Consider the following 16,827-nt stretch of genomic DNA (forward strand, 5'->3'; position numbering starts at 1 on the left):
AGTCACCAATTTTTTTCTGTGACTTTCTAAAACCCCACCTGACTCACTGCTCCTTGGTACCCCCTGCTCAGAAGTGGCATCATAGGGAACCTGAAAAGACTCCAGCTGAACAGGAGACAGGTTGGAGAGAATGCTCCCCTAGCCCTACGCTGGATTTCTTCCTTGGCTGAGAGCATCCACAGAGCCCAGCCAAAGGGCGATTTTTTTTTTTTTTTTTAACTAAAGGCCTGGGGTTTCTCTTGTTATTTCCAAGGACTAAAGGAAGGCAAGGAGGTGTTGCATCTGTAATAGTCGCAGACTGAGAGGCCTGATGTGCAGGAGGGTGGCCTCATTGGTGGAGAGTCGCAGCTAACCTCCACACATCCGACCTGCCGCCCACCCGTTGTTAATGGGAGGAAGCTCACACTCCATCCTTTCTCTTTGTTGCATGAACCCAAGCGTGTGAACGCCTCCTTTGTGTACAGTGACTTTAAACTGAGTGTTGAAAGTGCCCCCCACCCTCCCGCACTCATCCCCAGCCCCCACCCCACGCAACCCCGCCTCACTCTCTGAGCACTTTGCTGCCATGCCTCAGCGTTCACTGCCCCCTGAGTTTTCCCGCTCCTGCCGTCCAGCTGTGCACTGGCCCACCTTTGTCACATTCAGGCAGGCTAAAGTTAGGAGTGTCGATAGAATCACCCCCAATTGAAAGTGTCTGAGGCAAGCTTGTCTCAACGATGTTCTTGATCATTCTACCTGCAGAAAGCATGTCTTCCCACTTTCCTAAGAGCAAGCAAGATGGGTACACTAAGCATTCATCCATCACTCACTGCACCTCCTAACAGGCTTCCTTCCCCCAAACAGTCTGCAGATTTCCCCAAGTAAGCTGAGGCTGCAGTGTGTACTCCCACACACACCTCATCCAAGTTCACCTCCTACCCAGAAAATTGCTTTTCCTGCAAGTACATGCTCCCTGTAGCCCTACATGAAAAAGTGTTTATTTTAGGATCCCTGGCCTCGAGGATGACCTTGAACTTCTACTCTTGCTTCTACCGTCTGCTGGGTTTGAACCTAGAGCCTTGTGGCACTAGACAGCACTACCGGTTCAGCTGCGTAATTTCCCCAGAAGGCAAGAGGCAGCCCTGGCTTCTTCAGGTCAGGGTGGTCTGGGTTGTAAGCCATTTGGCCTTCTTAGGGCTGGTGTTTCTCCAGAAGGGGAGCAAGACTGCAGAACTGCATGACCAAGGGCCGATGGCTGCATCGAATCTGACTGCAGAGTGCCATCGGATGGATGATGCAGTCACGTCTCTCCTCTTCTTCCTTTGCAGGGAAGGAGACTGGTGGGAAGCCCGCTCCTTGACAACGGGGGAAACTGGTTACATTCCGAGCAATTACGTGGCTCCAGTCGACTCTATCCAGGCAGAAGAGTATGTTGTTGTTGTTTTCTCTACCTGCTTTGAAAAGTTAATTGTCACAATAAATGCCAGTGACGTGGCACAGGAGAGAAGAAATTCACCAGTGATTAAGGGTTGAGAGAATATAATGCTGCTGTGTTCTTCTGATTTCTGTCAGGTCTCTGGAATACACTGTGTTAGCTTCATCTCTTCCTTTTTCTTATTTAGAAGCTTACATGAGTACCCTAAATGAAAACCTAATAACTTGCTCTAGATTAAAAACTAACGTGGTGAGACGCCGACCGCAGCTTGTATTATTGAGAGCCCCTGGTGCACCTGCAGTCTGCTCCCCGGGCACCGAGGAGGCAAATAATTAGTAGAGAGTAAGCTAGGAGGCTTCTCCCTGGTGATCAGAAATGCTGAGAGTCCTGACAAGACATACCTTTTGGCTCCAGGTAAAAGTATTTCACATACAGCAAGTCCCACAGCTTGGAAAATATTGCAGCTGTGGGTTTCAGGTGATGTTTGCCTTTGAGGTCTCGGTTGTTCTCATGGCTGACAGACACTGACTAGCAGTCACTCGGCCCCACTCTCCCACTGGAGGCAGTTTAGGAAAAGTGCTGAGAGACTCCAGGCTTCTCAAAGGATGAGTGACTGATGGCTGTTCCTTCTCCTCTCAGAGACATCTGTAGGACGCCAGCAAGAGGAGAGGGACAGTGATGTCCCGAACTCAGGAACGTGGCCTCGGCCCCAGCCCTGGGACCTGGCCCCCTAGAAAGGGAGAGAAAGTCAGGTGCACACAACCTGCAGCTCTTGTGTTTAATTCTGCTGTGGGTTTGTTGAGGCACAGCAAGGAGGATTAGACTGGTCACCCTAGCCAAATCCCCAGTCCGACCAGTATCTCCTCTAATTCCTGTGTATTGACTGTACTGAGGAGATCGGTTTCCACTTCTCCAGCACCCAGTGGTTTTGAGCTCTTTTTTCTCCCCCCCCCTCCTTATTACTATGTTTCATTATCAGTAAATACATGTATTTGTACTGAATTTTTATTTTAGGACAGATCTGTAAATATCTCCAATGCCTTTTCAGAATTTAAAACTCATTACGGAATAACATTACTTTGATTTCACTGGAAACCCATTGGCTACGTATTTAAGTCATATTTATAATAATAAGGATTTTTAATATTTTAGGTTTTTTAGGTTGGGGTAGCTTTTTCTAATAAAGCCTATGGTTTTTATGTGTGCAATTAATTAGCATGATGTTAAAGTACTGTTTAGTTGGTGGCGCACGCCTTTAATCCCAGCACTCGGGAGGCAGAGCCAGGCGGATCTCTGTGAGTTCGAGGCCAGCCTGGGCTACCAAGTGAGTTCCAGGAAAAGGCGCAAAGCTACACAGAGAAACCCTGTCTCAAAAAACAAAAAAAAAAAAAAAAAAGTACTGTTTAGTTAGGTGTCCTCCATTGTTCTCCAAGCCCCCTTCCCCACTATTTTACACATCTTAATTGAGTTATTGATACATAACCAAGAAAGACATTTCTCACAGATAATTGGTGTCATGTCCTTCACACCAACTATTGCTAGACTAGGATTGTGGAAAATGTTGGCACCTCTCAAGTCACCGGACAGCTGGAGTGGTGGGATTTTCTTCAGTTAAATTCTTTCCCTCACAGGAGGACAGATAGTGAACTTATTAGCTACATTTTAAAGCTGCATGCTGTCATAGTTAAACATCCTAAAATTTGTTCCTACACACAGATGCTAGTGGAATGCTCCAAAACTTCCCTGGGCCCTTGGTACACTTAACCACTCACCTACAACACAGTACTGAGATGTGAACCAATTGCCCGGCTCTGGTTAGGGCTCGGCAGGACAGGTGAGGAGACAAAAGACACATAAAAATAGAGCCTGAGGTGACTTGAGGCTTCCTACCACGGCACAAAAGAGCCATCAGTTTGCTGCATGGGAATGGTAAAATGTCTCCCCCACCGACTCATTTTTCCGGGCATGCTCATTGCCTGTGCACAGATCTCAGTTGTGCAGTAAGCTGTCTCCACAGCTGTGTCCAAGACAGCCGGGCTGCAGATCCCAAGCCAGGTGCTGGGAAATGCTCGTTGATAATTTGAGCCCTCACACCTGCGGGCGGGACGAGACAGTCAAGCCGGGCTTTCAAGGACAACAGTCGTCTCAGATCAGGGCTAGAGCTGCCTTCCTTTCTTGAGAATTCTCATAAGTGGAGCTTGAATGGAAATGTTATCCACCTTCCTTCTTTATCCATCCTGAGTGAGCTTCTTGTTAAAAATAATGCTTGATTAATGAGCTGTCTCTCTAGTAGGCTGCGTCTTGGTATTTCCCAGGAGTTGTAATTATGCTCAGAAATCAAGGGTCTCATAGCTGAGCTGTGGAAGCATCTCCTGCAGGTGGCATTTCAAACAAGGTGGCAGGTTCTCTTTCTGTGCATGCAGGTGGCACTTTTCACACATGTGCATTCCTGTCGTCCTAGAGGGAAGGAAAACAACCCACGATTCAAATCAGGTGTTTTTCTTTAAGAATGAAAGAGCTGGAGAAAGGATAGAATCAGGGGTAGATTGAAAAGGCACTGAATGAAGCTAGAAAAATAAACAGTGGGGGACAGTGGGGGCAACATTAGGGGAGAAGGAATTTGTGGAGGAAAAGCTGCTTTGCTCAGTCACAGGTGGCCTTATTTTTTTTCCTCCATCTCCCTCAAAGGTGGTACTTTGGAAAACTTGGCCGGAAAGATGCTGAGCGACAGCTCCTGTCCTTTGGAAACCCAAGAGGTACCTTTCTTATCCGCGAGAGCGAAACCACCAAAGGTAAGATCTGGAGAGGACGCAGCTGCCTTGTCGTTCAAGTCCATGGATTAGTCTTGAGGCTGGAAGGCTTTGCTGTAGTGCACAAGGGTCTTAGCTGGCACAGCCCGTCCTGTCTCCTGAAGACTCTGGAACTGCAGACCGCTCCAGGAGACGTGGCTCTAGAGCATGGCAGACAGCATCCCTGCCTCAGACTCGGGCCTTGCTAGAGCGCCAGTGTCTCTACAGTGTCTTTTCCTTTCCCTCTTCCCTCTGTTAATAACTCATTAGAGCCCACAGGAGGAGGTAGGTCAACGGGAAAGGAATGGTGGTCTCTGCCATACACTGTAGCCTGTCCCTGTGAAGTGTCGGCAGCAGAGTTCTGGAGCTTCCTTTCAGAGGAGCAACACTTCATTTCCTTTGTGCCCACCTTCTGTTCCTCCATGATCTCCGTCCTCACCCTCCCCACCTCTCAGGTACCCCCTGGGAAATGAAGCAGGAGACCAGCTCACCTCGAGTCCTGTACTGTACCGCTCTTAACCTTGCCCGGTGTGATTTGGTCTGGGCTGTGTTAGACAACACAAGAAGCTGAAAGGAAACTCTGAAAAATAGCTGGGAAGTTTTAGTTCTAGGAGTAGTCATTTTGTTGCTGACATCTTCTGACACTGGCAGGACAACAAGGGTTGTCTTTGTCCTGTGACTGAGTAGAGATGGTGTGTGTCTGTATGTCCCTCCTCTCTCTCTCTCCTCCCCCCTCATATGTGTGTGTTGTGCATGTGTGTATGTGTGTAAGCATGTATGTGCATGCATGTATGTGTGTCCTTTTGATAATTACTAGAATAGTCAAATAAATGAGACCCTCGAAACAGACTAGCAATCACAGGTGATTGACCCCGCTAATGCTTTGCCTATTCGCCAGGTGCCTACTCACTTTCCATCCGTGATTGGGATGATATGAAAGGAGACCATGTCAAACATTATAAAATTCGCAAGCTTGACAATGGCGGATACTATATCACAACCCGGGCCCAGTTTGAAACTCTTCAGCAGCTTGTACAACATTACTCAGGTAACCTTAATTCTAACCACTCAGCGTTTGGACATTGAAAGGAGTGGGTGGGCCCAGAGCCAGGAAGGGAAAGGAGGAGATCCCAGGTGCTTATGGAGTCCCTAAGTAGAGCTGTTTCCTGTGCATGCCCTGGCGTCAGACTTGAACTAGTGGCTCTGTTGCTATTCTACCACAGATAGCATTTTCCTCATGTGTTTTTCAGAGGTTCCCCCAAGTAGAAAGCAGTAGTTTAAATCTTAAAAGTAGTTGTCGTTTTTATTTTCATAATAAAAATCCTTGCAAGTTCTTTCCCTCTTGCCCTCCTGTGATACAGAACTGTCAAAGGAAAGGAAGAAAGGATTGTCCCTGGGCAGGCTCACATGAAACACCCCTTGACGCTCGCCCTGAAGTGGGGATGCACACACATCCCTGCATTTCATGACCGTTTGTCAGCAGAAGTAAATCTGCGTTCAGTTTTCCATGGGCTGCTTCCCGCCCAGGCTTACGTGTATGGGCACAGCGCTCTATTACCTCTATTGTGACTTTCTGTTTTCTTTTTTGAGGCAGGGTCTCACTATGTAGGCCTGGTGGCCTCAAACTCAGAGATCCACATGTTGAGATCAAAGGTGTGTGCCATCACACCCAGCTGTTGTGATGACGTTAAACAAAGATTAGGTTGTCGTCACACCAAGTGATAGCATTCTTTTGTTCTTGGCAATTTAATGATTGGATATATGTATATGTGCGTGCATTTTATCTAAGTATGTAGCTTTATGTGCAGTTGTTTAATATGCTCTGCTTGCTTTCCTTGGTTAACAGGTGTGTCCCACTGTACAGTGCACACGAACCCCCCCCTTTTTTTTTCTTTTCCTTTGAGATAAGGTCTCACTTGTAGCCCTAGGTATCCCAGCATTCATTGTGTGGCCCAAGGTGACCTTTCAAAGTTACAGCAGTCCTCCTGGTTCAGCCTCCTGAATTCTGGGATTACAGACAGGAGCCACACCCAGATTTTTTACCCCACATTGAAAAATATTTGTGCTATTTTTAGCACAAAAAATGTAGTCTTTTAAAAATAACAATAAGAAATGCCTATGAATTGATTCTGGCCATTGATGAGCAATTGAAAAAATTAACAGTACCTGAGTAGCCAATGATTCAGGCATTAGCTCTCTCACTCTACATGGATTCTAATGAAATATTGAGAGAAATGGAGCAGAAAATCTCCCTGAGCTTCAGAGATATACACAAAATGCCTGTGTGTTATAAGGATTTTTCAAATGCTGAAATGTATTTCATTACAGGCAAACATCAGCAGGATCCCCAGGGTTTGGATCATTTGAAAATAGTGTGCTGGAAAGGGCACCTTAATAACATCATAAAGCTGGAAGGAGAGAGCGGATATGAAGAACAATAGACGTTTTTTAATCTCAGGGAAAAAAAAATCTGTCTTGAGCTAGATTTGTTTTTATATTGGCTTTTCCTCTTTCCTCTTTCTCTCTTGCACGTAGAATGCCTTTGAAATGCTGACACATAAATAATTTCCTGCCTGAACATCTCAGAACTAGATTCCATCAAACAGAAAAGTGGAGAAGAAGCTAGGAGTCCCAGAAAAGAGGCAGCCAAGTTTGTGTTTGACTCGGAGGGGCTTCAAGGGACACGGAGGGCTCTGCCCGCCTGTCAGTCCAGACTCTGTGTGGCTTGCATCTGTCCCTGAGGGCTTGCTCTGTTGACGTTTAGTCGATCTCCCCTTACCTTTGCTAGATTCTCAGAGGTATATTCTTTTCAAAAAGGAAGGAGGAAAACCCAACCTCCCAGTAACCCGAGCAGTAGCTCTGTTCCCCTGTCTTTCATGTCCTTGAGTTTCTGTGAGTGTTAATTTCCACTCTGCGTTGGAATCCGGACTCCTACTTTATAGGCAGGAAGCTGTTTAAAGGTTGTGTTTTCATGTTTGTTTGTTTTTAGTGGGAAATTGCCCATAAAAGCTGTGCAAGCACACAGGACGGTAGACCAGAATCAGGACAAAGCAGTCCTGAAGAACATGTGACATGCTTTGCCCGGCCAGGTGTGCTCCTGAGGTCCACCAACAGCACACCAACAGACCAGAGTTCTGTGGAAGGCTCCCGTGCTCAAGTCACATTTTAAACACATTTGTACCAGGGAGATTCCTTCAACCCTTAGGCCATCTAGATATCAGAAGGGAAAAGGACAGTCACATGTTTTATTTTTATGTATGCACTTTTTGAAATTAGCAAGGGCATTTTCAGAATTCCAGAATATGTATGCTGGTCCATTAGACTGAAGTACACAGAAGCCAAAGCACTCTGCACCTGTGTGTACGGAGCACGCCAGGGGAACTGTAAAATCCACGTCTGACATGCCCTCCTCCGCCTCCAGCGAATGTGTTTGCTTGTGTTTGTCGGATCTCCTGTGGCCTGTGCAACTGTTGTTACATGCTCTGCTCTTCTCTCCCTCACCGCTGCCTGCTCCTCCAGAGAGAGCCGCAGGTCTCTGCTGCCGCCTAGTAGTCCCCTGTCACAAAGGGATGCCAAGGCTTACCGATCTGTCTGTCAAAACCAAAGATGTCTGGGAGATCCCTCGAGAATCCCTGCAGTTGATCAAGAGACTGGGAAATGGGCAGTTTGGGGAAGTATGGATGGGTATGCTGAGACTCAATTACTCTTTTATTAGCTTCCTCGTTTGGGAAATCCCAAACATCAAAGATGGAAGGTGAAAATAAAGATATTTTTTATGACCTGGAAGACAGTTTGAATTACTCAATTTTTATTTTAAAAATAATTGGAATCTCAAAAAGATCGAAAAGAGCAAGAGTGGCAGATGGCTGAGGTTGCCCTGCCGCTGGTGGAAGGAATATTCCAACCTGCAGAGTGTCTTACCCAGCCTTGCCAGCTGCAGATATTGGCTGAATGGTGCCCTCAGGGCACGTCACCTTCCATCTTTCCTAGTGCATGCATGATTCTGGATTATAAGGACTGTGTTTTCTTTATTAATTCCCTTTCCTGTAGAGAAAGCTGATGGTTTGTGTTTTAACTTAACTGTGATTTCATCAAGTTGTACCCCACAAACTTCTGGATTGGCTAAAGATGCTTGGGAAGTTGCACGTCATTCGTTGTTTCTGGAGAAGAAGCTGGGGCAGGGGTGTTTCGCTGAAGTGTGGCTTGGTAAGGCAGAGGGCACATTCTATTTTGGCTGCATCTCTGAGCCAATGAAAAGGACAGTTCTGAACAGAAATGCATATGTGACCATTGGGACCAAGACCCTTAACCTATGTAGATGGGCGTCAAGCCCGGGTTTGCAGAATGTGGTGGCACCTTGCTGTGTTCATCTGTCCTATTTCATGTGGTTCATTAAGCACCTGCAGACAGGAAGTCAACACGCTGTGAATGTGGTGCTTTCTCTTCCTGTGGAATGGGACGGTAAGATGCTGTGTGGGGGCAGCTAGAGAAAGGTCATGGGCCTTTTGCGTGCCAAGCCTGGGTCTAAACCCTTGCTGGATGATTAAGCATAAATACGGGCCTGTTTAACACCTCCGAGCCTCAGTTCCTCATCTGTTAAACCAGAGTCATAGCTGCTCCACTGGACTATTTTGAGGATTATATCAGACATGTTTAAACTTCCTTGTAGATCTTAGATCCATGCACACCATTCTTCCATTTGCTTGTCAGTAATGCCAACTGCACTGGGCCCTTGAGATGGCAATTATTATCCTCTGGGTCAGATGCAACTTTGTTTACAGACCATCCACAGACTTAGATCCCTCCCAAAAACATCTGTCCGTAAAATAATAACAAAGTATTGGGACCTCCCTTCCTTAGAGTCTAAAAGGATATAAACAGGTACGTGTGGTCTTCAGGTATAATCCGCAGTAAGAGAGTTAATGTAATCAAAGTGCTTGAAGCAGAGCAGGTACCATGCAGACACATAAACAGATGCCCAGATGGATAATGGAAGTATACATGCATGTGTATATATTAGCTACTGTGCATATTACAATAGTGAATCCACATTAATGTGCCCATCCCTGTCTAGATGTTATCTCAACTATTATAAAATCTGCTTATATAACTTGTTTTTCATTATCTATCCAACTTATAATTGAAGTTGTAAGTCCTAAGAAATTTCATCAGATCACACAATCAGGAAGAATTGGACGGACGCTATAAGAAATTTTATCTTCCAACTTTTGGAACTATCAACTTTAAATCATCATTACAGAGCACTAAGGTGTTGTTTCCCATGGAATGGAAGAGTTGGGATAGAAGCCTAGACAGTTACCCGAGCTGAGAGAGGAAGAGTGCACTGGGCTTAAATTGGAAAATGTTAACAGTTAAATCATGGAGGCCACTTAAAAGTTGTCAGTTCCCATTTACACTGAGTGGCAGATATTTCCTGAGATCATTGAACTCTTTAAGGCACTGGCTGTTTCATAGGTTTTCCCCCATAGGATACATGTTGTGATTGTATGTTTTAACAGAATAATAAATGCTTCAATATACAGGCTCCTTAGATCTGAAGTCAGGTTACATGTGAGTCAGTCTTGGTTTGAACCTGTGTTCTCTTTTAAATTGTAAGCAATATAGTCAGAACTTAGCAGATTTTTATTTTCCCTTTATAAAATTATCCTTCAAAGTCATTAGTTAAAAATGGAATAAGCCAGAATTTTGTCTTTCTAATTGAGAACCAAAAGAGAATGAAAAGCTAGTCCATTCCTGTATTTTTCAGGTGAACTAACGGATACTAAACCGGCCTCACCTTTGGGCCAGCTTGATTTTTAAAGGAGTATTTACACACAGCGTTTAGATACTTCTCTTTCCTCGCTGCTGTTTGGGTTGGCAGTCCACCTGCAGGAAGCCATTGTTCTCCTGGCTAACTCTCCAGAAGCCTGAGGGATTTACCTTGCTTGGGGAAGTGTGGGCAAGGAGACGGTGTGCTCCTTGCCTGTGCTTCTGGGCACATTTAGCATGGCTGCTTAAGGACTCAATCAGGTAACTCATCCCGTGCAGATGGTTGGAAGCCTAGAACCAATTTCCAAGCATCCTCGGTGTGTGGCCATATATTTATGGGGGCACACCCTCTAAGATGGAATTTCATCTCATTTCTTCCAGGCTTTTCCTATTATCTGAGGGACAACTATTGGACAACTATTCTAAAATCCTAGACTCTTATCACTTCAAGAGCCCAGAGCTTTTTGGTGTAAATTCACAGTTAAATGGATGAGCCATAATAAAGACTGATGTATAACAAATAGCAATTGATTCAGTAATTAGTGAATTATTAAACAGCTATGAGCAAACTAATTTTTTCTGTTGAAATACATGACTGAGTCCTTTGCAATTAATTGTCTTTGCTCCTAAGAACCTTTTAAAACTTAGTCTGATTTTATGCACATAGTTGCTAGTCAAAATTATTTTTCCCATGAAAAGAGTATCTTTGGGTTGACTTAGTCTTGTGGGATGTTTGTAGGTACCTGGAATGGAAACACAAAAGTAGCCATAAAGACTCTTAAGCCGGGCACCATGTCTCCGGAGTCCTTCCTGGAGGAAGCACAGATCATGAAGAAGCTAAAGCATGATAAACTGGTGCAGCTGTACGCCGTCGTGTCCGAGGAGCCCATTTACATCGTCACGGAGTACATGAGTAAAGGTGGGACGGCGCTCTCTCACCTCCGCCGCCTCCTCACACTGGCTGCAGCTTGCAGGGACTGTTATTTAGCCCCCAGTTTCTACATGGGCCAGGGATTCCCCTCAGGAATGTGCCAGCTGTGCTCACTCGGGATAACACTTAGAAAAGGGGGGACATTGAGCTTGCCCTCCAGATTCTTGAGAAGTACAGTTTGGCCTGTTACACATCAGGAGTGTTCCTTGCATAATTAAAACATCCATTTTAAGCCAGGTGGTGGTGGTGCACGCCTTTGATCCCAGCACTCCGGAGGCAGAGCCAGGTGGATCTCTGTGAGTTCAAGGCCAGCCTGGTCTACAGAGTGAGATCTAGGACAGGCACCAAAACTACACAGAAAAACCCTGTCTCAAAAACCAAAAAAAAAGAAAAAACACCTCCCATTTTATATCAGAGCTAATGTAGAGGGCTATAAAACCTGCTGCCATTTTGAATCAGTGGTTTCTCTTGCATTTCCCTTTTTAGGGCTAAATAATCAATAGCAAACAATTGGTGGGTTATTCAGGCTTCAGATCAACATCTTTCTTCCCAGTTTTCTCTTCAAATGTCAGGTGAAGAGACGACATGCAGTTACTCCCTCCCTCCCTCCCTGCACATTCATGTATTGGTGCACACATGTGCATGTGTACATCATTATAATCAAACCAGCATTGTTGGGGATGAAGCCAGAGAGCACTTTGTTTTGGAAAAATAAATGAGGCAAACAAGAAGCAGCCTTAAAAGGCCGTGCATTGTACTTTAGAAGACACTAGTGTAATTTTTCTTTTCTCTGTACTCTCTTTTAAAATATAATTGGAATTTTTTCCTGGCAGATTATTTGCCCTTTGGATCCAGGGTTATTTTGTAAATAGCTTTGTGATTAAAGCATTTAAAAAAAAACAAAAACACCCCACTGACGGCCATCATGTGCCCCCAGCTCCTGCAACTGATTATCTCCGCCTTGGTGTCCGTTCTGGGCCTCCTCACGCAGCTTCCAAGCGTGGCTCTGCAGCTCTGCCTGTTTGTCTCAGATGTCTGAGGCAGAGGCCTGGCTGCCTGTGATCTAATTAAGAAGCTCTCTGCCCCACATTCCTCAGACGCTACATTCACAGCTTCAGACCTGAAAATGAGTCAGTGGTTCTAAAAGTCCCCGATCCTGGAGTCACCTTGAGGACCTCTGGAAACACGGGTGTCTGGGTCTGACTCCGTAGTCTCTGATGCAGTCGATTGAGCCTGGGCTGGATCCTGAGGATGTGCACTTCTGGCACATTCCCTGGCGGAACGGTCGCTCCTGGTTCTGGCACTACGTCCTCAGTGCTCAGTGCTCCACAGGGGTGACAGGGGCGTGTGACCATGGTTCAGTTCCTGACATACCCTTCCCTCCTCGTGACAGAAAAGGAGTTTACCAAACTCTTTGTCCTAAGAAACAGAATAATTGCTGTTTATTTCCAGATGCTAAAACTTGCTTTTTAAAACCTGGAATTTGTTTCTCTGCTTTTTATACAAACCTTTCTTTTTCTGTAGGTGGTACTGTCCCATTCAGCTACCCTTTACTTACAGTACGAAATCACATACAGCGCGCCAGGAGTCTTTGCCTTTCCGAGTGACTAATACTGTTTTATGTCCCATTCTTAGGAAGTTTGCTTGACTTCTTAAAAGATGGTGAAGGGAGAGCTCTGAAATTGCCGAATCTTGTGGACATGGCAGCACAGGTAGGCTATGGGGTACCTTGCTCAGGCGCGGCTGGATCGACATGGGCACATGAGGGGTTGTGGTGTGACAGCTGTGCTGGCCCCTCGGTTTCCACAGGTGGCTGCGGGAATGGCTTACATCGAGCGGATGAATTACATCCACAGAGATCTGCGATCGGCGAACATTCTAGTGGGGAATGGACTCATCTGCAAGATTGCTGACTTCGGGCTGGCGCGGCTGATTGAAGACAACGAGTACACAGCGAGACAAGGTGGGAGACCCCGTGACAGGCTCCGGACTGCATCCTTGCTTTGCACAGCCTTCCTCCTTACTCGATTTCTTCCAGCTGCCCTTTCTTTTTTTTTTCTCTGAGCTGGCAGGAGTATGACAGTTCTCAGGTAGGGGATTAGTGGGCCCAGTAGACGGGTGCAGTACTGGTTTGGTGAGCAGGTGTCTACTCCCATGGTCCACCTGCCTTTCTGGAAGTATCAAGGTCCACAGTGCTCTGCTTTTGGAAAAAGAATGCTCTGGGAAACCAAGTTATAGCTAGTTTCCAGTCAGTCATGTCCCAGCAGAAAGCAGGTGACATTCTTAAGGAAAGACTTTAATAACAGTCCTTTACAAAAGAACAAGCAGGGATTCAGAACACTGAGCACAGTACAGTGCCTCAGAGCTAATACCAGGGCAGCCAAGTTTGGAAGGTAAGAGGGGTGGGTAGTGCCGGAGTGAAGGTGCCTCCCAGTAGAGAGCCCGCAGAGGCACATGGAGGCTGATCCTGACCTCAGTCTGCAGCTGCCTTCCAGGGCCCCGGCCAGGCCAGCCTCAGACTGCAGCCTTGATGTAGCCTCTTGAGTTCAGAGCAAAGAGTGAAGGGAAAAGAGATGGTCCGCAGGAACTGGATGGTGGCAGTTCCTTGAAAAGCCTTCTTTCTTTCTTTGCCGCCACTCAATCCTTGCAAAACTTCACAGTCTTTATGTAAAGCACAAACCAAACCGGAAGCCAGCCCACTGGGGTTGACTGTATGTGAGTTAGTAGAGCTCCAGATGTGAGGAAGGAATTCCCGAGGGTGTTTTCTGCCTTCCTGGTTGTTCACATGTCCTGGTGTGGAACAGAGTGAAGAACTAGCAACTGTGGAGGCTTCTCTGCCTTTTAATGCCTGGAACTCGGCAGAGAGTGGGTTTCATTGGTAATATTAACCAGAGCCTGGCCACCTGAGCCAGGCTGAGCAGTAACTGGAATATATTGCAGGATGGTGCTTTCTACAATTTCGGAATGAATAATAGCCATTTCACTCATTTCTAGAAGCTTGTTTTCCTAGTTCTCTCTTCTTTTTGCTTTTCATGCCAATTCTTTGCTTCTTTCATTTGACTCAGAATGGAAGTATGATGAGTGATAAGGGAAAATGTCAAACTAGCTCTGCCTGCTTACAGATACTGTCCAAATGCTCCATTTCATGTTGGGCAAACAGCTCAGCTATTTGAATTCCTCCAACATGTGGCATTGCTTGTCCTGGTGATGGGACAATGCCCACACAGCGAGCCTCCCCGAGGGGTCACGTGAGGTAGGAGCATGTACACATACACACACCCAGAGTTGGAGAACACAAAAGGAGGCTGTGTCTCTAAGCAGAGAGGCATGCAGACATGACTTTGGTGACACGGTGTGCCAAGAGGGTCTGAGGGAATGTGAGCAGAGACCTGGCCCTGAGGGAGAGCAGGTGAAGGTTGATATCTGAATATTTGACTTAGCAAACGGCTCCAGTAGAACCCAGGAGCTTTCTTCTGTGTGAGAGAGAAGATCTCAGTGGCAGAGGGGGTGCTGCAAGACTGTTTTCTCACTTTTAACCAGACTTTGGACTCTGCAGAGTCTGTGGTTAACACCCTTGATCCATCCATATATGAGAAGGGGGCAGGGCCGGGAGGCAGCGGATGCTAACAGAGGTCTGTTAGAAGGACCTGGTTATATAAGTCGTGCATCATTCATTAGGGTACCTAAAACAGTGGCCTTAAGTGACTGGCACCTCTCATGTCAGCTTCTGCTCTGGAACCTGTCCAGGACCCCCTCAGACTGGCCGTGCAGCCTACCTTCCTGCTTCCCCATGAGGACTGCCTTTCAGCCCTGCCTCCCCGTCACATCCCGACCACTGACGAAGAGCTCCTTTCCAAGGACCAGCCTTAATCCTTTGTTCAGCATTTCCTTGACTTTATTTCCCAATCCTTCCCTCTTAGAACATTATTTCTTCTTTCTTTCCTTTACCAAACCAAACACTGGGATGCGATAAGTAAGAATTAGATGACTGGACTATGGAAGGAGATACTATCTTGAAGCAGAGAACAAGGAAAGGCCAGGGCATTTGAGGAGCTGGAACTTCCTGACTTTCAAGAGACAGGAAATAGACTCAGAAAGTTAGCAGTCATTTATTTGTACTGCTCTCGAAGTCACGAAGCTCGCAAGTGAAAGACCAGGATTTCAAAACAGTACAGGCATGCTCTTGAGCTGTGCCCGCTGTCTCTCATTGAGACAGTGAATCAGAGAGCAGAGTGTAAAAATGGAGAGAATTAGTCATAAGTCCTATTTCCCCTTTATTTTATGGAAAAAGCCTTCAGGGGCAACCTCTCAAACTCACATGTGTCAGGGGACTAGAGAGAGTTTCATTTTCCAGCCTTGGATAGCCCAGCTGTTCCTACAATTCCTCCACTGGGTTGGCCCCGCCCTGGCCTTTCCACTAGATAGAAAGGTCCGGCATGTATTTGCCAATGTATTCTGCAGATGGCATGTGTGCTGCATGCCGGCGTTCCTGCCGGGGATTAATCAGCTCCTCTAGACAGCTGGTCCATGTGCCTAATAATATTTGCAAGTCGGGTTTTATGTCACCCGCAGGCCACAGCCGTGCCGCATCTTGATTATGGGAGCTCAGGCAGTGTTCTGAAACATGTGCCAAATGTAGCTATTTTAGGACCGTGAATGACAATTGTTTGCAAAACAGTTGTGAGTTTCCCATCTCAGGGTGCTCTGAAATGTCTGTCACTGCACACAGACACACCAGGCAACAAGGTGTGACAGCGCAGGGCACAGGCACCACTGCAGCGTGGAGCTCTGCTACAGGGCTTCCTGTGGTGTTGCTCTGTAAGCCCCACACTCACCCCTCCCTACCCTGGCTTGTGAGCAGAAACCTGCTGGCACCGGGAGGTTCAAGACCAGCGCCTGGGAAGGTAATCCTCTACTGAGAGCAGTCTAGAAGCAACTAGAAACATTTGGGATTCCTCGTAATTACCTGGACATCTCACAGTTAGATCCAGTTCCTGTTTAGTCATAAGCTCGGCACGAAATTCTGTCCATCTGGAGTCTCTTAAAGAATCCATGGCAGGTATTTGAGTGCCTTGTTTTATAAAAGGAACATGGCTAAAAGTTGTTATGAAGACACCCAGGCCAAAGCCAAGGCCTGTACCTGTGTAGCCTCACCTACTCCTGGGGCTGAGGAGGGAAGGTCTCTTTGGCCCAGGAATTTGAGACTGGCCTGGGCAAAACAGCAAGACTCCAACTTGAAGGAAGAAAGGAGCGAGAGGGGAAAGATGGAGGAAGCCTCAGGGCTCATAAGGGTTAGCGTGAGGAGAACCACGGGAACATCAGAGTCAGGCAGTGAAGCCCAGCAGTACCACCCACTGACTGGGGCCCTGGGTGAGCTGTCATCTTCTTCCGTGGGCGATTGCTTGTCTTTAAATGAAGATGCATCTTACTGCTCCGTGTGTTCTCGCATCGTTGAACGCAGCCCCAGCTTGTGGGAACTGGTCACAGTCACCGCTGTTCTTGTGTCGTCTAACACTGGATGAGGCTGCTGGAGAGCAAGCAGATGGGTAGGGCAGCCGTGGAAAGACCAGTTACTGTGCAGGAGAAAGGGAGAGCGGCCCGAGACCATTCCCGGAGGCAGTGTGTGCAGTGGTTAGGGTGGAGCAGGCAGTAGAGCAATGAGAGAGCATCTAGATCTTAACTTCTGAGAGGGAGGATGAGCCTGAGTTGGGGTTGGCTGCATGTGAAGTATCCATGCTGGGGCATCTAAACCCAGAGAGACCAGCGGGATGGCCTCACCTGAGCCACAGCCACAGCGAGGTGCTCCAGCTCTCATCCTCCCTGTCACCTCCACCTTCCCCTGGGCTCTGCTGACAGGCACCTCCCTATTCCTGTTCCCTCGATCCTTCCAGAAGTTACCACAGCCCCCACCTGGGCCCAGGGCA

General features: G+C 46.8%; 1 protein-coding gene across 4 annotated transcripts in view; it reads left to right on the forward strand.

Moving 5' to 3' along the window:
* Fyn (FYN proto-oncogene, Src family tyrosine kinase) overlaps positions 1 to 16,827 on the forward strand; it is a 198,093-nt gene that overhangs the window by 155,374 nt on the left and 25,892 nt on the right. For all 4 annotated transcript variants that reach the window (XM_052751429.1, XM_052751428.1, XM_052751431.1 and 1 more), the window contains 7 exons: positions 1,308 to 1,406; positions 4,103 to 4,206; positions 5,102 to 5,251; positions 7,723 to 7,887; positions 10,712 to 10,891; positions 12,539 to 12,615; positions 12,713 to 12,866. In XM_052751429.1, coding sequence (XP_052607389.1) covers positions 1,308 to 1,406; positions 4,103 to 4,206; positions 5,102 to 5,251; positions 7,723 to 7,887; positions 10,712 to 10,891; positions 12,539 to 12,615; positions 12,713 to 12,866 — 929 coding nt within the window. The remainder of the gene's footprint in view (positions 1 to 1,307; positions 1,407 to 4,102; positions 4,207 to 5,101; positions 5,252 to 7,722; positions 7,888 to 10,711; positions 10,892 to 12,538; positions 12,616 to 12,712; positions 12,867 to 16,827) is intronic.

This window comes from Peromyscus californicus, unplaced genomic scaffold (genome assembly GCF_007827085.1).
Source record: "Peromyscus californicus insignis strain IS unplaced genomic scaffold, ASM782708v3 Scaffold_22__1_contigs__length_63687245, whole genome shotgun sequence".
NCBI lineage: Eukaryota > Metazoa > Chordata > Mammalia > Rodentia > Cricetidae > Peromyscus > Peromyscus californicus.